The sequence below is a fragment of the Cutaneotrichosporon oleaginosum genome, assembly GCF_008065305.1.
Source record: "Cutaneotrichosporon oleaginosum strain ATCC 20508 chromosome Unknown ATCC20508_contig01, whole genome shotgun sequence".
Classification (NCBI taxonomy): Eukaryota; Fungi; Basidiomycota; class Tremellomycetes; order Trichosporonales; family Trichosporonaceae; genus Cutaneotrichosporon; species Cutaneotrichosporon oleaginosum.
In genome coordinates, this window is record NW_027072170.1 from 2973953 (window position 1) to 2995638 (window position 21686).

General features: G+C 60.6%; 9 protein-coding genes across 9 annotated transcripts; 6 read left to right on the top strand and 3 right to left on the bottom strand.

The window, feature by feature from the left end:
• Positions 1-1168: 1168 nt before the first annotated feature.
• On the top strand, positions 1169-2069 carry COLE_01209 (uncharacterized protein; the record flags this gene model as incomplete). The annotated part of the gene is made up of 3 exons (XM_018424980.1): positions 1169-1445; positions 1493-1559; positions 1652-2069. The coding sequence occupies 3 exons, from the start codon at positions 1169-1171 to the stop codon at positions 2067-2069; spliced, it is 762 nt and encodes a 253-aa protein (XP_018279059.1).
• A 1623-nt stretch (positions 2070-3692) lies between these two features.
• On the top strand, positions 3693-4663 carry COLE_01210 (uncharacterized protein; the record flags this gene model as incomplete). Its single annotated transcript, XM_018423130.2, has 5 exons — positions 3693-3969; positions 4001-4389; positions 4441-4502; positions 4536-4590; positions 4643-4663. 5 exons carry the CDS (start codon positions 3693-3695, stop codon positions 4661-4663), a joined length of 804 nt encoding a protein of 267 aa, XP_018279058.1.
• Positions 4664-6724: 2061 nt separating this feature from the next.
• Positions 6725-7180, top strand: COLE_01211 (uncharacterized protein; the record flags this gene model as incomplete). Its single annotated transcript, XM_018427458.2, has 1 exon — positions 6725-7180. One exon carries the CDS (start codon positions 6725-6727, stop codon positions 7178-7180), a length of 456 nt encoding a protein of 151 aa, XP_018279057.1.
• A 586-nt stretch (positions 7181-7766) lies between these two features.
• COLE_01212 (uncharacterized protein) lies at positions 7767-11576 on the bottom strand (the record flags this gene model as incomplete). The annotated part of the gene is made up of 5 exons (XM_018427459.2): positions 7767-7943; positions 8216-10711; positions 10753-11027; positions 11060-11320; positions 11354-11576. 5 exons carry the CDS (start codon positions 11574-11576, stop codon positions 7767-7769), a joined length of 3432 nt encoding a protein of 1143 aa, XP_018279056.1.
• A 335-nt stretch (positions 11577-11911) lies between these two features.
• On the top strand, positions 11912-14704 carry COLE_01213 (uncharacterized protein; the record flags this gene model as incomplete). Its single annotated transcript, XM_018423129.2, has 2 exons — positions 11912-12946; positions 13196-14704. 2 exons carry the CDS (start codon positions 11912-11914, stop codon positions 14702-14704), a joined length of 2544 nt encoding a protein of 847 aa, XP_018279055.1.
• A 233-nt stretch (positions 14705-14937) lies between these two features.
• COLE_01214 (uncharacterized protein) lies at positions 14938-16102 on the bottom strand (the record flags this gene model as incomplete). The annotated part of the gene is made up of 4 exons (XM_018421360.2): positions 14938-15783; positions 15842-15924; positions 15978-16007; positions 16054-16102. The coding sequence occupies 4 exons, from the start codon at positions 16100-16102 to the stop codon at positions 14938-14940; spliced, it is 1008 nt and encodes a 335-aa protein (XP_018279054.1).
• A 413-nt stretch (positions 16103-16515) lies between these two features.
• COLE_01215 (uncharacterized protein) lies at positions 16516-19539 on the top strand (the record flags this gene model as incomplete). The annotated part of the gene is made up of 3 exons (XM_018423128.2): positions 16516-16562; positions 16672-16703; positions 16754-19539. 3 exons carry the CDS (start codon positions 16516-16518, stop codon positions 19537-19539), a joined length of 2865 nt encoding a protein of 954 aa, XP_018279053.1.
• Positions 19540-19837: 298 nt separating this feature from the next.
• Positions 19838-20527, top strand: COLE_01216 (uncharacterized protein; the record flags this gene model as incomplete). Its single annotated transcript, XM_018423127.2, has 3 exons — positions 19838-19898; positions 20102-20280; positions 20369-20527. The coding sequence occupies 3 exons, from the start codon at positions 19838-19840 to the stop codon at positions 20525-20527; spliced, it is 399 nt and encodes a 132-aa protein (XP_018279052.1).
• Positions 20528-20656: 129 nt separating this feature from the next.
• On the bottom strand, positions 20657-21436 carry COLE_01217 (uncharacterized protein; the record flags this gene model as incomplete). The annotated part of the gene is made up of 3 exons (XM_018423126.2): positions 20657-20965; positions 21006-21065; positions 21104-21436. 3 exons carry the CDS (start codon positions 21434-21436, stop codon positions 20657-20659), a joined length of 702 nt encoding a protein of 233 aa, XP_018279051.1.
• Between the last annotated feature and the right edge of the window lie 250 nt (positions 21437-21686).

Genomic DNA, 21686 nt, shown 5'->3' on the forward strand with positions numbered 1-21686 from the left:
CGTGGCTGATGTCGGAGCGCGGAGAGTCGGATGTCGGAAACTCGGGGAGTAGGGATGGATGATCGAGACCATAGGTATATCCTTCCAGGGAAACGTGCGGGGCCTGCGGGGCCATCGGAGCTCCAAGCCGCCCATCGTGCCTGTCCGCCGGTCTTGGCCATTTCGACATTACCAGCACTCGTCAAGCCGTTCTTGACGTCTCACGCTCTCACGCCGCCGCTCCCTGTCCACCCCGCCCGGAAAACTCGCCCAGCAAAACCTTACCCCGCCCTCGTCTTGCCGCTCCCGTTGGCCTCGGCACGCTCGGCCTCTCTGACTGCGGGCAGCGCGATCAGTCCGCCGCCATAATTAGCCACTACCTCGTGTGGGGTTCGGAACGCTGATAACCGACTGAACTTGGGGCGAGCTTCCGAAGTTGCCAACTGCGAATGGCGAACCAGGACTATGCAGGTTGAGGGGGCGCTCGGCCGGGGCACCGGGCCCCGGCGTTGGTGAGCTCGTCCTCGATCATTGCGGAGTGGCTTGGACATGTGCCCGGCATTCGGTCAGCTTGCTGTCCTTGTGTGCGATGTCGGCGAGGCCGAGCGGTTCGCTGTTGACATTGCCTCGGTATTCCACGATAGCTCCTCTACTCGGCTCTCAGTAGTGGTCATGTCGTGTGAACTCTTCGTAACAGAAGGTCTTGCCCGCAGGAGATACCAGACTAACGGCAACAGCAAATGCACCGGCAGCGGCCGCCGGACGCGCTGATGTGTGATCTAGCGCTCAAGACCGGCAAGTAAGGCTTTGCCCCATCACGTGTACGCTATGCCTCGGAAGAGACACAGGTGCAGAGGGTGTGCTCGGGTCGGTAGCCTGATGCCTGCTGCGCCAGAGGTGGCGTCCGTATGGGGCTTGATTGGGCGTGTCGGATCGGGTGCCTGATGCCCATCTCTCAATCAGTGAGATGCCGGCCACTAACTGCTGACCGAGTTGGACACAAGCAGGTGTACCAACTTTCCACGAGTTGAGGCTGGTAGTGCAGCCTCACCTCTGCGCTGCTCAGGTGCTCTTGCCTGGGCTCCCGTAATGCTATAAGAAGGTGCCCATCTGAGCGGCCGTCTCCTCATCCCCAGTTTTCTCCTGGCGTCGCCGAGCCTTACCACACCTCCAAGTTCAAGCAGCCGCCATGTCCGCCCCCACTGGATCAGATTCGTCCACCAACTTGGGATACCTTGGCGCCGGGGACCTTGAGAAGGGTCGTGGGGCTCACATCGAGCGCATGATCACTCCCGGCGGCCACCCCATCGACTACTCGCAGCCCGCCATCCCAGTCCAGCACCGCAAGTTCGGCAACCCGATCCCAGTTGGCCTGATCTCCTTCTCCATGGCCTTCATGATGGTTGGCCTGATCAGCGTCGGTGTCCGTGGCATTAAGGCGCCCAACGGTGTCCTCTCCTCTCTCAGTGAGCTCCCCCATCCCGTCCATCTGGAGTCTACCTACTGACACCAGTGTTCTTCGTCGGCATCACTCAAACCCTCGTCGGTTGGTTCGAAATGTTCATCGGTAACACCTTCTCGTGAGTACAGCCCCTTGAGCCATCATGAGCACGTTCCACAGCGTTCGTTTGATATTCATGGCCCATAACCCAACGATCCCCGTTGACCCCAGTGCCACCATCTTCTGCGCCTTCGGCGGCTTCTGCTTCTCGTACGTTGGCTTTTTCCTCCCGGCCATGGGCATCGTCGATGCCTTCACGGACAAGGCCACCGGTGAGATCTCGCCCGACCTTGCCAACTCGCTCGGTCTCTTCCTCGCCATCTGGTCTGGTATCTGCCTCCTCTTCCTGCTCGCCGCGCTCCGCTCTTCCGTCGCCATCATTGCCGTCCTCTTCTTCACTATGCTGGCATTTGCCATGCTCGCCGCCTCTCAGTTCACTGGCTCCGTCGGCGTCACCAAGGCAGCCGGCGCGATCTGCATCATGGACGCGTGCTGCGGCTTCTGGGCTGCCATGGCCGGATACTGGACCCCAGACACTACCTACGCCTTCATTCGTGTCGACCCCATCGACCTCTCGCCGAGGGACTGAGCGTTGCATGGGCCATGTCCACGAGAGAGTTAAAAGCCACCTTGGTGGAGCCAGAAGTCTATCACAATCGATCAAGTCAGTGGGAGGAGTGGAGTGGCAGTGGAGAGGATCACACAGAGGTGGCGTGATGGAGGGCGCGCACCAGCAGCACGTTTGGACCATGTACTACCGCACGCAGTTGAAGAAGCTTTTGCTATGCATTGTTAGATCATCGAGAGCACTCCGCAACGTGGCCAGGTAATCCGTTGCGATTGACTGTTTGAGCTTAAACGAGGCGGAGAGGGGCCGCCAGCTGCCAGCTGAACCTGAACTTGGCCGTGCGCCTCCAGCCGAGGGACGGCCTTTTGCTGTCACTCGGAAGCTTCACATCGAGCAGGATCGCGCAGATCCACTTGAGACAGCAGTACCGTGCACACATGGTTGCGAGGCCGCAGGCCATCATTTCTCCGTGCTGCGCGAGGGCCATTGCGAGGTCTGACTTGGGCATGTGACATTTCATGTAATCCAGTTAACAACGTTCTCACGCCAAAAATCGAGCCGTGGCCCCGTGCAACGCCGCTGCCGACCCGGCATCTCGTACATACCGCCATCTGTCCGCTCTTACTCCCCTCTTCCTCCGGAAAGCAGCGCGTGACCTGCATGTCTCGGAGAGTGAGTAGCGAGTTGTCTGGGCAGATGACGCGTTCGCGGCGCAGCTGGGCGATGGGCGTGGAATGCAGCATCACGTGCCTCACATTGTGGCACGCGGGGCCGGCGGGCCCCGTGTGATGTGCGCGATGTGCAGGGTTGTGGCCAGCCTCATCTCCTCATTGCTACATCACTTTTCGGAGCTGTTGAACGCCGGCAGGTGCTTACGAGTGCGACATGACTGGCAAGTAGGATTTGGCCGCAGGCACAGCTTCACGTGGAAGCATGAGCCAAAAGGTGGGCCGGGCCGATGGGTCAGGCTCTCCGATTCTCGGTGCCCACCGTGACTGATTATCCAGCCACGTTCGCCATGAAATAGCAAGGTCGAAAGAGTAAGAATGCTTCGGACTCTGCTCTATGCGCAGCGATGTGTGTGGCATAGCATATTGCACATGCGCAGGGAGGCGAACGGATTGGTCAATGAGCGGAGCGTGCCCCGCAGCGGTGTTCCGTTCTCATTTCTTCACATGCTGACACACTGCTTGACGTCCCGTGCCGAGAAACAAAGCCTGCAACCATTCGAGTTGCCTTTCAGATTGCCATCCCATTCCTCCCCACATCCCCACTTCTGCCCAAACATCGGGCACGTATGGAATCTCGCAGGAAGGTTGTGATTTCAAGAGCCCGTATGCCTCCGCTCCGCCTGCAGTTGGAGCAGCTACTATCACTTTGGACTAACGCCGGTGGGCCGATAAGGTTGCACGAGCTCCGAGTAGCGTGTACGCGCTCAAAGATTGCCCGCCCGGGCCGACAGCGCTGATGGGCTGGACTGGGGTATCGTGCCAGCGCGGGATCACATGACGCCGCCTCCGATACCTTGGTTGCCGACTGCCCACCATCCCTCAGATGCCGCATACTCACGACTGCGGGGTTATCTACCCCACAGATGAAATAACACCCTCGTCTCTCCCTCTAATCTCACACAGCGACTACACCATGACAGGCAACGTCACCCGCAAGCCCAATGGCAAAGTCGCGATCGTGACGGGTGCTGCACAGGGAATCGGCGCCGCGATCGCGACCCGGCTAGCTCACGACGGCTTCGACGTGGTCATTGCAGACCTAAAGAGCGCGGACGCCAAAGCGACGGCGGTAGCGAAGACGTGCGAGGCGGCAGGTGCGCGGGCTGCTGTAATCCCCGTCGACGTGCGATCCGAGGAGGACGTAGGAGCACTGGTCGCGGCAACGGTGGAACAGTTGGGCCGCGTGGACGGTGAGCTAGTCCGCAACGCCTCTGATAGCAGTAATGGTCGCCAACGCCGGCATTGGGCCACCCGTCGACTTCCTCGAAACGACGACCCGGACCATGAACGATCTGTGGGAGATCAACATCCGTGGTGTCATGTACTGCTACCAGGCGGCGGCGCGGCAGATGATCAAGCAAGGCGACGGCGGACGGCTTATCGCCGCGTCAAGTATTGCGGGTCTCACCGGGTTTCCGCAGCTGGGCATGTATTCTGCCTCTAAGTTTGCTGTGCGCGGACTGAACCAGTGCGCCGCCGCTGAACTGGGGAAGTACGGCATCACGTGCAACACGTACAACCCGGGTGTCGTGCAGACCGACATGTGGACGGGGCTCGACAAGTTCTACTCCGGCAGGGCAGGTGCGCCAGACGGCTCCGCACTGGCTGCTGTGAGTGACGGTTGCTGAGCTGCGAGTGGCCAGAACACGAGCTGACGGCAGCAAGCTGCTGCCAACCCCATGCGCCGGAATACGGATGCAGCAGAGGTCGCCAACTCTGTATCGTGAGTTCTCCACGTGCGAGATATTGACGCCTGATTCCTTGCTGGTCCAAATTCAGCCTACGTATCGGGAGCGAGTCTGTGTATTTCGGTGAGTCGTCGTGCAGCGGGGGACAGTCGGGCTGTGGCGTGGCTGACAGCAGGGCGGCCAACAGATGCACTAAGCGGTGGGGAAAATGCAGAAATAACCATGGGGGCGTTCATGGCGGGGCAATGCCTGGGGCCAATGACTAATCCACGTGAGACTGATTGCAGAGCACTCACATCAGCAGGTAGCATGGTAAGTAGTTGAGGTCGGAAGCTTCCGATACTTGCGAGGCATTGCCACAAACCGCGAATCGCGGATCGGCATAGAGATCAGCCTCGGACTCGCACCGCCACGGACGACCTAGTCCGACCCGTTGTACATACCTCGCTGGCGGTCGGGACCTCCGTCGAGCGTCGATCGGCACTAGCTCGGCCCGGCCTCGGCGTCGGAATGCGGGATGCGGGGTGCGGGATTCGGTCTGGGGTAAGGGATGCGCTCGTCCATGTCGGAGGTCAGGGTGACACTAGTGCCTGGGAATCATCACTCCGTGTCATCAGCTGAAATAGAACTCGTACGCGCACATGTTTCATGCCGGTTGTGTATAACGTCCCGTTGGTGTTGATACGCGTGCAGCTTGTAGCTGTCCTAGAATGCGGACGATGTGTGTTCCGCCGGCTATTGAGGCCCAATGCAGTTCCCCCTCCGTTCGGAGGACGTCACGGGGGCTGGGGTATTGTCATACACGATTGGCAAAGTGACTAAACCTACAACGATCTCTCAATGATGCTCCTCTCGCCCGTCAGCACCTCCTCGGCACAGCAGCAGTGCGCGTCTTCCCATCTTTCGCACTGCTCGCTCAACCAAAAAGACTACTGCCGGGATCGAACCGACGATCTTGGCCACACCTCCGCGTGATCGAACTCTCCCAGGAGGAGGCTCCATATCACGTGACCGGAAGACCACGCCTTACCTCTTGGCCAAGCAGTCTCGTAGAGTTCACCAATCCTCCCTTGGAGTGAACCAGTACAGCGCCGCTCCCGGTTTCTGTGTCGCGCTGCGATCCTTCCGCCGTTTAGTCTTCTGCGCTTGCTCGCCGCACAGCCTATAGCTCGCATGATCGCATGCTCACATCAATTGTCACGTGGCAGCTGATGCACGCCCGGCTCTTCCCATCTTCGCCAGGCCAGCCATCGCTGCGACCACCAGCGTCAAAGAGTCCTTCGCCACATAATCGGGATTAACTGCCATTTCTATAACCCCACCCACATTAGTGTACCCTTCAAGTTGTCGCAGCACGCACAGTGGTATCCTCTCTGGCCATATTGGCTAAGATCATGTGTAGTATCTGTTCTTAATGCTGTGAGAAGCATTACAGCCCTACGGGGCTTACTTCTCTAGCAATTTTTCCTCGCCCGGTGCCTCCTCTGTGCTTGCACACGAGCACCACGATGTCGCTGGCTCTACACTACCGCCTTCAGATGTCAGGGTACCACTATCTCTTTTGCCGTGCATGCAAGCGAGGCATACATCGACTTGTGTAGTGTCCTGTGTACGCGCCGAGGCCAGCATAACACCAGAGCTCGCCTTTCCTGTATCTCCCACACGACCTTTGGCAGGCACAGCGATCACGTTGCAACCATGATCCCCGGTGCCGAGCTGACGCAAGCCGGTTTCCATCATTCCACGATTGCTCATCTCCACACGCGTCAGGTCGCGTCAGAGCGCGCAGGCGTCCACGTCGCCAGGAGTTTGCCGCAGCAGCATCTGGACCAGCCGGAAATGGGGTGCAGATCTCAGTCCATCGCCCCGCCGCGTCGATCTGGCCTCGACGTCATGATCTTCCGTCCGGATGCTAGACGTCTGTGCGTCGTCGAGTCACCGTTTCCCATCCTTATGTTCATAGTATCTGGCGTGGAGAGTGTGAGAGCACCGCGCTGTGCTGGTGCACATGCTGCGCACCGCCCCGTGGACCGCGTCGACCCCCAGCCCAGTCCAGATGCCCGGCGTTGACAAGCAACCAGCGTCCGGCCTCGGCCTGCAGTACGCATAGCCCGACCCTGCCGATATCTGGCGCTGAGTCGAGCACAGCTGTAGCGCTCCTAAGCGCTCTTCGAGCACGTCCTGGCGTCCGGAAATTCCGTCGTAGTCCGAGAGCAGCTTCAGCGACGACTCGCACCGGCAACGGTGAACTCGTCTAATGCTCGCCACCTCCTGGCTGACCGCTCCTCCTCATGCATATGCGCCTATCGATTTGTATCATATATCTCGTGTATGGCTATCTCCAGGTCTTGGCACAATACTGGAGATACCGGAATGTTTGGCCAGGAGCGGGGTTTCCAAGTTCTGGAACGCCGCCATACCGGGTGCCTGGGGCTCAGAAAGCATCATACGTTCTCGGCCGCGGTCGCTGACAAACCTCGCATCATCGCCGTCCACGACATCTGACAAAGCGTCCTCCGCTGCAGCTGACTCGACATGTACGAGCACTCGCTCGACATGGCGACGCGGTCTTGGCCTTGGGCATATATCAAGCGCGGCGGTGGCCCCACCCCCACATCCAATAACCCTAAACTGCACCCCTATCAGTGACGCGACTTATCGACGGAGCGGAACGCCGCCCCCAGCGACAACACCCCCTGCCCTTCATTCTTAATCTGCGCATCGCCTATCCTCTGCCTTCGCAGACACACATTTGCAGCTCGGCTGCTCACCACGCACGTCCATTACACACCCATCACCCACCCCCACCATGCCAGCGATCCCGCGGCCCGCATCCATCCTCACAGGCATCACGCTCGACGTCGACGCATGGCAGTCGTCCGCGTCCGTCGCGCACCCGTGGTGGAGCGGCGACGAGTACTCCGCCGCCGCGAGCACCAATGCCGTCGACCTCGGCCTCGCTCCCCAGAGCGCCGGCGCTATCTCCATCAACCCCGCCTTCGTAAGACGTAGGAGCCTCTGGACGCGCGTAGTCCGCGCCCTCTCCATCCCCAAGGCGGCCAAGCGCCGTTCATCAATGTGGTCGACGTCGTCGACAGCATCAAGCTCCAGCACGAGGTCGCAGGCCGCCGCGTACGCCGCGAGAACTTGTCCCTACGCCTCCTGCAGCCATGCCGTCTGCAACGCCCGCTAGTCAGCGACGACACGAAGACCTGATATAATATTCCACCTAGCCTGTAGCTATAGTCTGTACCACTACTTATGACATGCCTCTCTACCTACTATGCCTATGCCTATGTCTACTCGTCGTCGCTCCCCGCACCAGGTGTCGACGGCGGGGATGGAGCCGAGGGGGGCATTGCCTCGTCCTCGTCGTCCGAGTCCTCGATGATCGCTTTCGACTTGAACTGCTTCCCGCGCCGCGCGCTCCCATCGTCGTCGTCGTCGGGATCCTCGTGTCGGCTCTTCTTGGATTTCTGCGGTCAGCGCGTATCCAGGGCCGCACGTGAGATTCAGGGTGAATGATACCACACCCCGCCAATCATTACAAGCTGATCTGCGCAATCTCGCCTCAATCGCTCGGGAATACTCGCCCGTGCGCCTCGAGCGATAGCGCGGATCGCCGCCCTAGAAAGCATTGCCGCTCCGAAGGCCGCGCCGCGCAGCTACGCGGACATCCTCGGCCCACTGCCCTGCCTCGCCTCGCTTGCCCTCCACGCCGCCTACCCCACTCCATCGCTGTACTCACTTTCGCCCGGGATGCCGCAAGTCGTGCCTGTGCACGCCGCCGCCCCGCCGCCGGATCATCGTCCTCCTCGTCCGCAGCACTAAGAGGCGCGCTTTCGCCGAGATCGTCTTCGTCCTCGGTTTCGTCCTTCCTCTTCTTCTTCTTGCCACCCTTCTTGCCCCTCTTGCGCGGACGCTCCTCGCCGTCCTCAACAACATCCTCGTCCTTGCGGCGCTTGCGCTGCTCGTTGCGTTCCGCCTTACGCTCCTCCTCCTCGCGCATCTGCGCGCTGAGCTGCTCGTGGAATGCGCGGGCCTCCTCCCGCGCCTTGCGGCGCTGCTCGGTGATCTCCGCCGCACGTGCTTCGATCTCGGCCTGGCGCGCAGCGGCCGCGGCATTGATGCGCTCCTGCTCGGCGGCGCGCATGCGGCGGGCCTCCTCCACACGCGCGGCGGCCTCGCTCTCGAACTCCTCCTGAGTCGCGATAGCCTCGGGACCCTTGCGCACGAGGCTTTCGCCGTAGCGTGCGCGATGATCAGCCACTTCGGGGTCATACGGAAGTGGCCGTGTCTTGTCGTCCGCCAGCGCGCGGAAGACTCCGACCGCCTCAGTGGCACGCTTGAGCGCCAGCTTGAGCTCGTCAAGCATACGCCGCGATGGCTCAAGGCCTAGCATGATCTCGGCCGCCTTTTGCTGGATCATCGCGATGTTGTAGAGAATGGCGCGGTCGCTGGGCTGCAGATGCATGGCTCGCTGAGCGTAGTGCAACGCTTGCCCCATTGCCGAGAAGTTCGCCTCCTTGTTGGCGTACGAAAACCAGGCGCGGCACAGGTAGAGCATGATCGGGACACTTCGTCCGTTTGCCGCACTCAAAGCTGAGCCGTACGCCTCTATGGCGCGTTCCTCCTCGCCGCGGATGAAGTAGCAGTGACCAATGTTAACGTTGACGGCACCTTCAGGCAACGAGTCCTTGATGCGGCCGAGAACTGAGAGAGCCTGGCCTGCCAGGCGCATACGATTTTTCATGTCCTCCGCGCTCCCCTGAGGCAACATTTGCGCCTTAGGGGTAAGCGTGTCCTCAGCCAGAGCGATGACGAGACCTTGTGCGGCAATGGCGTTCGTAGGGTCAACGCTCAGCGCGCGCTCGTACGCCTCGGCGCTGCGGAGGTACTGTTTGGACCGCTCGGCTACGTCTTGCTGCGACTTGGCTTCGCGCCCAAGGTTGAAGTGAAGCCATCCCAAAGCGGTGTATGTGTACACGTCCTGGCGCTCGTACTTGAGCGTTTGCGATGTGAACTGCAACGCCTCCTTGTACGAACCGAGAGAAATAAGGAAGTTGGTGTACACTGACCGCAGAGTCACGTTGGTCTCGTCGGCGCGCAGGCACTCCTTGAGGTAGTTGTGGGCATCGACGTTGCGACCAGCGAGGCGAGCAATAACTGCCAGACGGACTTTGGACTCCATGTGTTCTGGGTGCTGACCCAAAACATCGCGGTACCATTTCTGCGCCTTGACTATATCGCCGCCCTGCTCGCTGGCTCGTCCAAGATCATACGCCAGCACGGTCTTGAGCTCATCGGCTTCCTTGCCGTTGGCGCTCGCCAGACGCTGCAGCGCTTCGAGGAACATGCGCTCTGCACTCTCGCTTTCGCCCTGCAAGGCGTACAACGACGCCAGGTTGGTCGAGAGGCGAACAGTGTCGTAGTCAATGGGCTTGTTCCGCTCTTGCGATTCAGCCTGCGTATCTTCTAAGTCGTCCGATTCACCCTCAGCCTTGATCTGGATCGCCGTCTGGTACGAGACAATGGCCTTCTCAATGCTTTCCTCCTGCCACAACTTGGCGAGCTCGACAAAGGCGTCCGAGTCATTTGCAACGCCGCGGAGCTTTGCCCAGTCCTCTTCGGTCTCGGCGTTCGACACCAGGTTCTGCACATCGCCAAGCATCGAGCGCGCCGCCTTGAGATTGCGCTCCGCCTCATCAGCGGGCATTCCCAGGTGCGGGTATGCCAGCAGCGACGCGTGTAGCACTGTGAATTCGAGCGGCCCCTTGCCGTTTAAACGCTTCGCCGTCTGCTCTACGAAATTGAGCGCTTCACGCAGGTTGCCGTTCCTGATAGCGATCTGGGCGAGCGTCAACTCGGCCATGACGTTGACCGTATTGGGGTCCTCGGTCTTGGCCGCGCCAATGTACCGCGCCGCGTCGGTGAGCTCGCCCGCGATGAAGCCAAGGCGTCCGCGCTCCGAGTTGGCCAGCACCGAGTGACGCCTGTTGTCCGAGTATTGAATAGCACGTTCGGCCAGCTTGGAAGCTTGGTCGACCTTGCGGCCAAGTGTGCAGAACGAAGCAAGAGCCAAGGCCGCCGCCGAGCTCTTATTATTGAGGCGGAAGGCAGCTGAAACCTTGGTGACTCCTTGAGATTCGAATGCAACGCGTTCTTGCAAGGAGACTGAAGGGTCGCGCGCCATGTTGAGATAGGACAAACCGAGAAGGAGGAGCGGTGCCCATGATGTCGCGTCCTGTTGTCAGCTCCCAACTCCTGGCCGGTGAATCCTCTCACCCGTTGAAGAGCACGCTCCCACGCGACATGCGCGCGTTCCTTGTCACCAAGAACATACGCGCAGAGTCCTATGCCAATCCTTGGATCGGGCAGAGTGTCTGGACTCAGGCTCAAGACTTTCTGATACGTGACCAGAGCCGCGTCGTGTTCTCGTCGCGCGAATTGCAGGCGTGCGTTCGCCATCAACGCAGCCACGTTATTTGGCTGCCTCTTCAACAATCTCTCAACGAGCGGCGACGCGACGCCTGGCTGCCCACGGGCGAGATAGAGAATGACTAGGGTCAGCACTACTCATCGAGCGCCGTACTCTTTCCCATCGCAACGCTGACAGGCTCGTCCTCAGGCCCAGTGCCAAAGTTGCGCAGTGCTTCGTCCGCGCGGTTGAAGTTTGCGGTCGCCTCTGTGTAGTGGTACTCCTTGGAGCGGATGTTGCGAGGCAGCACGTCATACTTGGCATTCTGCAACACAGTCTTGGGCGCAGAACGTGCGAGCGCAAGATGAAGGTGGCCGAGCATCGCGTGAAGGTTTACAAGAGCCATGTGGTCAACCTGCCGCCCGCTCGCAAAGACTCAAATCAGCTGCGCCGGCGCGTAACACTCACACTTGATGCCCTTGTGGAGAAGGTCCTCTGCATACTTCCAGCGTGCGCAGCGCCAATGCTCGCGAGCAACCGCCGTCCAGTCCTTGCATTCAGCCTGGTAGTCAATCAAAAGGTCTGGAATGACCTCAGCGGTATCGTCCTCGCTGAGATCCTTGAGGTGGATTTCCGTCTGAATGCCACCGGGCCCCCAGATGGTGATGGAGCGCTCCAGCGGCTCCTGCATTGCGGCGGTGTGCGTGCAGTTGCCTGACCCGGAGAGGAGGAATAGATGATCCGGGTTCGCCGAGACTCAGAGCGCGCTGCCGAAGGAGAGGAGGGCGAAGCAACGGGCGGAGGGATGTTGTTGTGAAGACAATCCGAAGTTGTCTGAAATGGGTGTTCGGGGTGGTGACAATCACGCACTCGATTAGGCTTGCGGAAAGGTGCATTAGGCAAAAGACCACGTGAGTGGATGCCTATCTTCGTTCCTAATTCGGCCAGGCTCAAGATCGAGTTTCATGTGGTAAATCTCCCAAAGGAGGAGCAAGGTGGAGGCCCCGGCAGGCACGCAGTTGTCCGATGTTCGAGTCAAAAATCCCATCTCGGCGTGAGCTGTCGACGTTGAACGCTTGCATCCCACCTCGCCACCAACGCCACGCATCCTCACCCCAGCCTCCAAGTCAACAGATCGAGTTGACTCGCCGCTCCCCAGAGGTGTATATGATCACGCGCCACATCCTAGCGGCACGCCTCCCTTTCCTTTCTCCCCGCTTCAACCCCCGCCCATTTGCAGCAAGGGCCTCTGCTCAACGCTCCATCCCCTTTCAGCTCGCCTCACTCTCCCACTCTCTTCACACCACCCCCGCCGTCAAAATGCCAGAGGCCGCCGGCGCCCCCGTGCCTCACGAACCTCTCGTCGGCAAGACCGAGACCCAGCAGCCGCCCAAGCAGAAGCAGCCGAAGCAGCAGCAGCAGCAGCAGCAGCAGCAGCAGGGCAAGAAGAATGACAAGAAGGAGAAGAAGGGCGGCGGTGCTGTCACCGAGCTAAACCCTCCTCCTGAGTGGTTCGCCGAGCGCATCAAGATCTTTGACGACTACATGGCAAAGTACAACGACTTTGTTGCCAAGCAGGAGCGCTCCCCTATCACCGTCACGCTTCCAGATGGCAAGCAGGTCGAGGGTACGGCATGGGAGACCACCCCGATGGACATTGCCAAGGGCATCTCGACGTCGCTGGCCGACCGTATCATCATCGCCAAGGTTGACAACCAGGAGTTGTGGGACCTCACGCGCCCTCTGGAGAAGAGCGTTTCGCTCGCCCTCCTTGACTTTGACTCGCCCGAAAATGACTACGAGGCGCGCCAGGTCTTCTGGCACTCGTCTGCTCACGTTATGGGTGAGGCGTGTGAGCGCTCGTTCGAGGGATGCTGCCTCGGCTACGGCCCTCCTCTCCCTGAGGGTGGCTTCTTCTACGACATGAACCTCGCCAACGAGAAGACTATCGGACCCGAGGACTACAAGCAGATCGAGGAGATCTCAAAGAAGGCGGTCAAGGAGAAGCAGAAGTTTGAGCGCCTTTCCTTGCCAAAGGAGGTGCTCTTGGAGATGTTCAAGGTGAGTGCCTTGTCTTCCGACAGTCATCTTCTCGAGCCATATGGGGGTGACATCCTGGCTTGACTCCAGTCGGACCGCTTTGCTCAGCTCGAGGCATAACCACTTTGTTCTGACTCGATACACTCGAGACTTTGCCACTGGACTTGACTCGAATGACTTGAGGCCTTGCTACTTAAGAAGAGCCGATTGCCTCGGGACTTTGCCATCTGCTCTTATTCCATCAAAAGAGGAACTTGCGCTCACTCACAGTACAACAAGTACAAGCAACACTATATCAACGAGAAGGTCCCTGACGGTACTGAGTCGACGGTCTACCGCTGTGGTCCCCTTATTGACCTCTGCCTTGGTCCCCACGTTCCCCACACCGGCCGCATCAAGTCGCTGGCCGTCACCAAGAACTCCTCGTCTTACTTCCTCGGCGACAAGGACAACGACTCGTTCCAGCGTGTCTACGGCATGTCCTTCCCGGACTCGAAGCAGATGACCGAGTGGAAGAAGCTGCAGGAGGAGGCTGCCAAGCGCGACCACCGCAAGATCGGTCTTCAGCAGGAGCTCTTCTTCTTCTCCGACCTCTCTCCTGGCTCGCCATTCATGCTCCCTCTCGGCATGCGCATCTACAATGCGCTGATGAAGTTCATTCGTGAGGAGTACCACAAGCGCGGCTTCGTGGAGGTCGGCACCCCGAACATGTTCAACTCGAAGCTCTGGCAGACCTCGGGCCACTGGGAGCACTACAGCAAGGACATGTTCTTGCTCAAGGTCGAGGAAGAGCAGTTCGCGCTCAAGCCCATGAACTGCCCCGGCCACTGTGTTGCCTTCGACCACCGCGAGCGCTCGTACAAGGAGCTGCCGCTCCGCATGGCCGAGTTCGGTGTGCTGCATCGCAACGAGGCGTCAGGTGCGCTCTCTGGCATGACTCGTGTGAGGCGATTCGTGCAGGACGACGCACACATCTTCTGCACGGTCGACCAGATTGGAGACGAGCTGCTCGGCGCCATTGACTTCCTCGATGCCGTGTACAAGCCCTTCGGCTTCGACTACAAGGTCGGCCTGTCGACGCGCAACCCCGAGAAGTGGATGGGCGACCTCGAGGTGTGGAACAAGGCCGAGTCGTCGCTCAAGGATGTGCTCGAGGCCAAGATGCCTGGCCGTTGGCACATCAACGAAGCCGACGCCGCATTCTACGGCCCCAAGCTCGACTTTGACCTCACGGATGCGCTCGGCCGCAAGTGGCAGTGTGGCACGATCCAGCTCGACTTCCAGCTCCCCGAGCGCTTCAACCTCTCGTACCGCGGCCCCGAGCAGCCCAACGCCGACGGCACGGGCAACTTCCACCGCCCCGTCATGATCCACCGCGCCATTCTCGGCTCGCTCGAGCGCTTCCTTGCCATCATTACCGAGAACTGCGCCGGCCGCTGGCCGTTCTGGCTCTCGCCCCGCCAGGTTGTTGTCATTCCCGTCGCCGCCCTGTATCGCGACTACGCCACCAAGGTCGCCAAGGCGTTCTCGGACGCCGACATCTACGCTGAGGCTGACTTGTCCGACAACACGCTCAACAAGAAGATCCGCAACGCCCAGACGCAGCAGTGGAACTTCATCCTCGTCGTTGGCCAGGACGAGCTCGACGCGGGCGCCGTCAACATCCGCAACCGTGACGACGAGGTGCAGGGCCGTGAGGAGACTGTCAAGCTCGAGGAGGCGATCGCCAAGCTCGTCAAGCTTAAGTCTGAGCGCCAGCGTATCTCCAAGGTCGCTTAGTTGTTAGAGGGAGTGGATCATGCATGCAGATATATTCGATGAGGCTGGCTACGCATGCTCCGTGGGCTCTGTTCACGTGGTTGGCATTGGCGATCAGGCATGGTTGAAAAATGGAGAGTGAGCTGGATCGTGTACACTTCTTTAGCGACCGACGACTGGGCTTGGTCAGCCACCCCAGTGTCCTCTGCAGCACCTGGTAATAAGTTTACATGAGGCTCTCATCTATGAATACCCTAGTCCTCCGCTGGAGGCTCCTCAGCCGTCATCTTACCGAGAAGCTTCCAGTTCTTCGCGTAGGTCGGCTTGTAAATGCGGATGACGCCCTCGTCGTCGGACGTCGTAAGGGTCGTGCCCGTCGCATTCCACTCAACCATTCCGACACGCGCGCCCTTCGGGAACTCAGCCACGACCTCAGAGTCCCAGGTCTTGGCCCCTTCGTCGTCATCGGACGGTGGCTCAACACGCCAGATGCGCACTGTGCCATCACGTGCGCCGGTTGCGATGAGGTGGTATGACCTCCCGCACGACGGCGCCCACGCGATAGCAGTGAGCGGGGATACGCCAGGCGGGCGCAGATTCAGGAGAGCGGTTGGTACAGCGTCGAGCTGAATGATGCGCGCGACGGGCGAGTTGCCCGTGAACACGGCCACGACGCTACCCCACCACTTTTCCCTGCACCACGACAGCGACCACCCTCCCGTCGCGGCCTCTGCGGGCGTCGTGCCCTGCGCCTCGCCGACGTCCTCGCTCGCCAGGCTGGGCACGTGCACATCGTGCGCGAGCGACCAGTCGTTCAGATCCGGGTCGAGGGATGTGTGCACCCGCAGATGAGAGTCGGTCGATATGCTCGCCACGCGCAGCCCGTACGCCGGGTTAGGCGGAGCGAATTCGACACAGCGCACACTTCCCTTGGCTCCGGTGAGGGCACCGCGCTCGATCCACTTCGGCGCGGCGTTACTCCCCGCCGCAGGCAATTGCTCCTCCCAGATGCGCACAGTGCGGTCGTGGCTACATGAGGCGAGAAGGACGCCGTGAATTGGGTGCGCAAAGGAAAGCCGCAGGATCGGTGCGTCGTGCGCCTGCCGTTAATACGTGAGCAAGGGTGGAATTGGGCTGGCGAGGCCACGCAGTGCTCACCTTCCACTCCGTCTCCAGCTCCCATGTCCCGTCGGGTGACTTGCGGAAGATCTTGATCTTATGGTCCGCCGAGCACGTTGCCACTGTCGCCGTTAGTGTTTCGCGGGTGGTGGGTCGTGGCGAAGGAAGAACCTACACTTCTCGCCGTAGAAATCGTATGTCGCGTCTGCACGTTAGTATAGCTGTCCGCTGAAAGGTTGCTTAACACTCACGGGTTACAAGATCCGCGTGACCGGTTGGGATGAGACTTGTCTGAAGCATGCTGTTGACACTGATGGCTACAACTCGAAGTCAATGACAGTACAAGTGCTTGATGGCAACAACATTAGTGCGGGGCCACTTGACAATCTCCGAAATCACCGCGTGGATGTGGACGCCTATTGGAATTGGGGAAATAGGCATGCAAAGAAACGTGGCGTGGACCTCCACGCTGGATGCAGCGTCACCGTTGGGACTCGTGCAGCGTGTGCGCCCTCTCCCTGTATCCGCTTGGCTGTACCTTCCTCGCAGCCGCTCACTGCTGCTCGCTGGCCATCCCATCCATCTCAACATCGTATCCCGTCTTCTCCACCCTTCCACTTTCCGCTCCTTCCTCCTCTCCCCCTCGCAAAACTCTCCCTCGGACCTCCTCGCTTCGCCGCGCATCGCCCACACTCAGGCGACCTCGGCACACGATGAACGTCCAAGAAATCCACCTCCCCCAGGGCTGGGAAGCCAGATGGTGCGTGTCTGCGCTGTGCGCCCTCCGACGCGCATACTTCGCCACTCCGAAGCGCGTGGGCAGCCCATCTCACCAACTTACCCCGCATTTACAGCTGCTGACAGCGCAGGGACACGGGCTCGAACCAATATGTCTACTACAGTGCGCACTTTGGCCCCATCATCAATAACAAGCTTGAGCTAACGTTTCAGACACCGAGACCGGCCAGTCGCAGTGGGAGGTCCCCACCCGGCCAGTGTTTGGCGGCGGTGATGGCGGCCGCTCGACCGCTTCCCCCCCTCCGGCCAGCGGGCACCACCACTCCAAGCGCAGGCAGTACCCCACTGCGCAAATGCAGCAGGTCTATGGTGCGGGCGTTGCGCAGCAGCCCGCGTATGACGCCGGCGCTGCAGCCTACGGGCAACCGCAGGCGCAGGCCGCGTACCCCGGCCAGGCGCAGATGCAGCAGCCCCAGTTCATCACGCCCGGTATGGAAGGCCAGCAGCAGCCGCAGCAGCAGCCCGCGTATGGGCAGCAGCCGGGTTACGGCGGAGCGTACGGCCAGCCGCCCGTGGATCAGATGGCAAACCAGTTCCAGAACCTCGCCGTCGGTGGTGCGCAGCCTGCAGGTTATGGCCAGCAGCCAGCGTACGGTGCGCAACAGGGCGGGTTCGTTGAGCCCAAGCAAATGCACCCCGTCCACACGGTCAACCTGATAGGCATGCAGCCCGACGTCCGCGGCCTCGACGCACCGCCCCCGCAGGCGCTGCTGCCGTCAAACGCTGCTGTCGTTCAGTCGCCGCACATCATTCCCGACCCGTCGTACCAGCGTTGTACGCTCGCAACAATGCCCACGACCCAGTCGCTTCTCAACAAGTCCAAGCTCCCGCTTGCGCTTGTCATGGCGCCGTACAGATCGTTCCGCGAGTCAGACGGCGATGATCCTGTTCCGGTTGTCACTGACTCGGTCATTGCCCGCTGTCGCCGCTGCCGCGTCTACATCAACCCCTTCGTCACCTTCACCGAGGGCGGCAACCGGTGGAAGTGCTGCATGTGCGGTCTGAGCAATGAGGTGCCGCAGCTCTTTGACTGGGACTCGATCGAGAACAAGCCGGCCGATCGCTGGGCTCGCAAGGAGCTTAACCATTCCGTGGTCGAGTTTGTTGCGCCCACCGAGTACATGGTTCGCCCGCCCCAGCCTCCCGTTTACTGCTTCGTCATTGATGTGAGCCAGCCGGCAATCCAGTCGGGCATGGTCGCAACGGCGGCTCGCGCCATCCTCGAGTCGCTGGACAACATCCCCAACCAGGACAAGCGGACAAAGATTGCGTTCATCGCCGTCTCCACCAGCCTTCACTTCTTCTCCCTTCCCGCTGGTGAGGACGCTGAGGCGTCCATGCTTGTTGTTTCCGACCTCACGGATGTATTTCTGCCCAAGCCTGTCGACCTCCTCGTCAACCTCACAGAGTCGCGCCCCGCAATTGAGAACCTCCTTGGCAAGCTCAGCGACATGTTCCAGGAGTCGCACGTCGTTGGCAACGCCCTCGGTTCGGCGCTTCAGGCAGCCCATGAGCTCATCGGCAAGATTGGTGGCAAGATCGTCTGCCTGTCATCCAGTCTGCCGACACTGGGCACCGGTGCGCTCAAGCCTCGCGACGACCCCAAGCTACTCGGCACGAACAAGGAAGGATCGCTCCTCCAGGCCGCCAACAGCTTTTACAAGACGTTCGCGATCGAGTGCTCGAAGTCGCAGGTGTCGGTTGACATGTTCCTCTTCTCCTCGGCCTACACCGACGTTGCAACACTGTCCTGCCTGCCCCGCTACACGGCTGGTGAGACATACCTCTACCCCGGCTTTAATGCGTCGCGCAGCGAGGACGCTATCAAGTTTGCGACCGAGTTTGGCAAGGTCTTGGCCAGCCCCATCGGTCTGGAGGCCGTCATCCGTGTACGTGCCTCTCGCGGCATCCGCATGTCGGCATTCCACGGCAACTTCTTCATTCGCTCGACCGACCTGCTTGCGCTCCCTGTGCTGCCTCAAGACCAGAACTACGTGATTGAGCTGCAGCTCGAGGAAGACCTTAAGCAGCCCTTTGTTGTGCTCCAGACTGCCATCCTCCACACGACGTGCTATGGTGAGCGCCGCATCCGCGTCATCACGCAGGCGCTTCCCACCACCGACACAATCGCCCAGCTGTACGCATCAGCCGACCAGATCGCGATCACATCGTTCCTTGCCAACAAGGCAGTTGAGAAGATCCAGTCCAACTCGACGCTTGACGACGCACGCAACCTCGTCACTAACCGCCTGGGCGAGATGCTCTCAGTGTACAAGAACCAGGTGGCGGGTTCCGCTGGCGCGTCAGCACAGCTGGCTGTTCCCGCCAACCTGGCGCTTCTGCCATTGCTCTGCTGTGGTCTCGTCAAGCATGTTGGCTTGCGCGAGGGTGCGACGATCCCACCCGACCTGCGCGCCTATGCGCACGACTTGCTTACAACACTCCCCACTCAGTCGCTCGTGCCATACATCCATGCGCGCTTCTACAGCTTGCACAACATGCCGGCCGAGGCAGGCACGATCGGCGAGGCGGGTGTCATTATGCCACCTGCACTCAACCTCACGTCGGAGCGACTGGAGCGCCACGGTCTCTTCCTTATCGAGGACGGGCAGAACATGTTCCTTTGGGTCGGGCAGGAAGCTGTCCCGCGCCTCGTCCAGGACGTGTTTGACCTGCCATCGTACGCCGAGCTGCAGGGCGGCAAGGGCACGCTGCCCACACTCGACAACCCGTTCAACCAGCGCGTCAACGCCATCATTGCGAAGACTCGCGAGCTGCGTCGCGGCGTCTATCGCCCTACGTTGTACATTGTCAAGTCGGATGCCGAGCCTGCGCTGCGCTCGTGGGCGCTCAGCTTGCTCATCGAGGACCGCATGGACCACATGAGCAGCTATGCGCAGTACCTCACACGCGTCAAGAACAAGATCAACGGGTCGTAATCGTAGTAGATAAGGCACAGCTTACATGGATGTCATCGTTAGAGCGGCGGGGGCGGCGAGGTCGAAAGCGTTTTGGAGTTTCGTCGATCCCAAGTGCGTGCGCGATGTTGCACCAGTCCACCGTTGGGAGCCGCGCTTGTTGCCTCACATGGTATCCGACGCAAGTCGGGTAATTTCCGCGGCAAAACACGGCTAATGCCGACCCGCAAGACAAGGCCCGGCCGATGAGCCGGTGACTTAAGGCCTGCCTCTCGTCTATCTTGCAGCTAGCACTCTCAACTGACGCATCCCACTCACCATGTCCGACCCCAACCGCTACACTAAGCCTGTCCCCGGCCAGGCCTCCGTGCCGTTCCTCTGTATGTTTGCCGTCCGCCGTGCACTGGTACCCCGCTCCACCTGATGTGGTTGGGGAGTGGAGCGGACCTCCTGCGCGCCTGCTTTCCCACTTCCCCCCTTCGCCTCCTCTGTCATCCCCTCCCCTCCCCCTCTCCCCCATCTAACGGCTAACACCCCTTCCTCCTACTCGTCTCTGTTCTCTCTGCTCGCCTTCTCACCCCAGCCTCCGCCATCGTCTCCAACGGCATGGTCTACACGTCCGGCGCGCTCGGCGTGACGCCCGACGGCAAGATGGTCGAGGGCCCCATCGAGGGGCGCGTCACCCAGATCCTCGACAACCTCGAGGCTGTGCTCAAAGCGCACGGCTCGGGGCTCGAGCACATCGTCAAGTCGCTCATCTTCGTACGTCCGACCTCTAATGCTGAGCCGCCGCCCGCCTCGCCTCACCGCGCCTCGCCTCGCCCAGCCGCCGTGTCATCACTCACACCAGATCACCGACTACAAGGACTTTGACGCCATCAACAAGGTGTACACTGCGCGCATGCCCAAGCCGCCCCCCGCGCGCAGCTGCATCGGCGCTGCTACGCTGCCGCGCGGCACGGACATCGAGATCGAGGTGATCGCGCGCATCCCGGGCGCCAAGCTCTAGGTGCCACGTCCTGCCCTAGTGCCCTAGTGCCATAGCAAAATGCGTTATGTGATACAACAGTCTAATCTAATGTCCGTCCGAGTTCTCCCATGTCATGTGCGCGCCCGCGCCGAAGGAATGGTCGCCTCGTTAGACTGGAACCTTCTTCTCTGTGTACTCTTCGCCTTCGCCCCGTCCCTGCAGGCGCAGGAGGGTGGACAGCAGCCACGATGATCCCAGCGCGTGGGCCGCGAGCGCGGCGTCGGCGGCGCCTACGCGCCGCATGAGGCGCGGGAGGTGCGGGAGATCGCAGATGAGAAGGGCGTACAGCCCCGTAAACGCCATGAGTGTCGCGGGCAGCTCGGCCCACGAGCCGTCGAGCCACGCGAGAACAAATACCGTAGCCGAGCCGCCGACGGCGCTCAAGATGAGGCATGGAGGTGTGATTGTCTCGGAGGACTGCGATCAGGGACGTGCAGTTATAATTGCGATCACGTACCAGAATAGCGACGAGGGAAGCGAGGACGCAAGACCAGAGGGCGAAGAGCGCGCGGGCGAGCTGGGGTCAGATATTTGGACGGGGGCGTGCATGCGTACGATGGGGTAGAGCGCGGACGTGAACTGCTGTCCGATAGCTAGAGCGATCGCGAGCGCGGCGCCGACGAAGCCCGCCGCGGCCGCGTGGGCGAGCGCGCTGAGAGAGGATTTTAGGACGCCGCGCGCCCGTGTGAAGCCCGCCAAAGCGGCGAGCCAGGTCGCGAGCGGAGGAAGGAGGAGGAGGGGGTGGTCGACGAGGACGGTGTGCGCGGTGGCCTGTCCGAGGACGAGAAATGACAGGCACACGGCGCCGAGCGAAATTGCGCGGTGCGTGTACAGCGTCATGAGGAATGCGCGGCGCGTCGCCGCAGGCTCGTCGGCAACTGGGAGCATCGCGATAGTCGTGTGAGTAGTGAGTACAACGACAAGACAGCGATACACTACATGTACATATCTGCCGAGAGTGATGGTTGATGGCGGGCTGGGATCAGCCGTCGCTCGGTGCGACGAACGTGTGTCCTCGGCTTGGCCAATTGACACATACAGACCCCTGACATATGCTTCAATTGGGCCAGGCCCCACATTCTGGGCTGCACATGCGCATGTTCCGCATCGTATGGACTGCATGTTTGGGATATCTGTA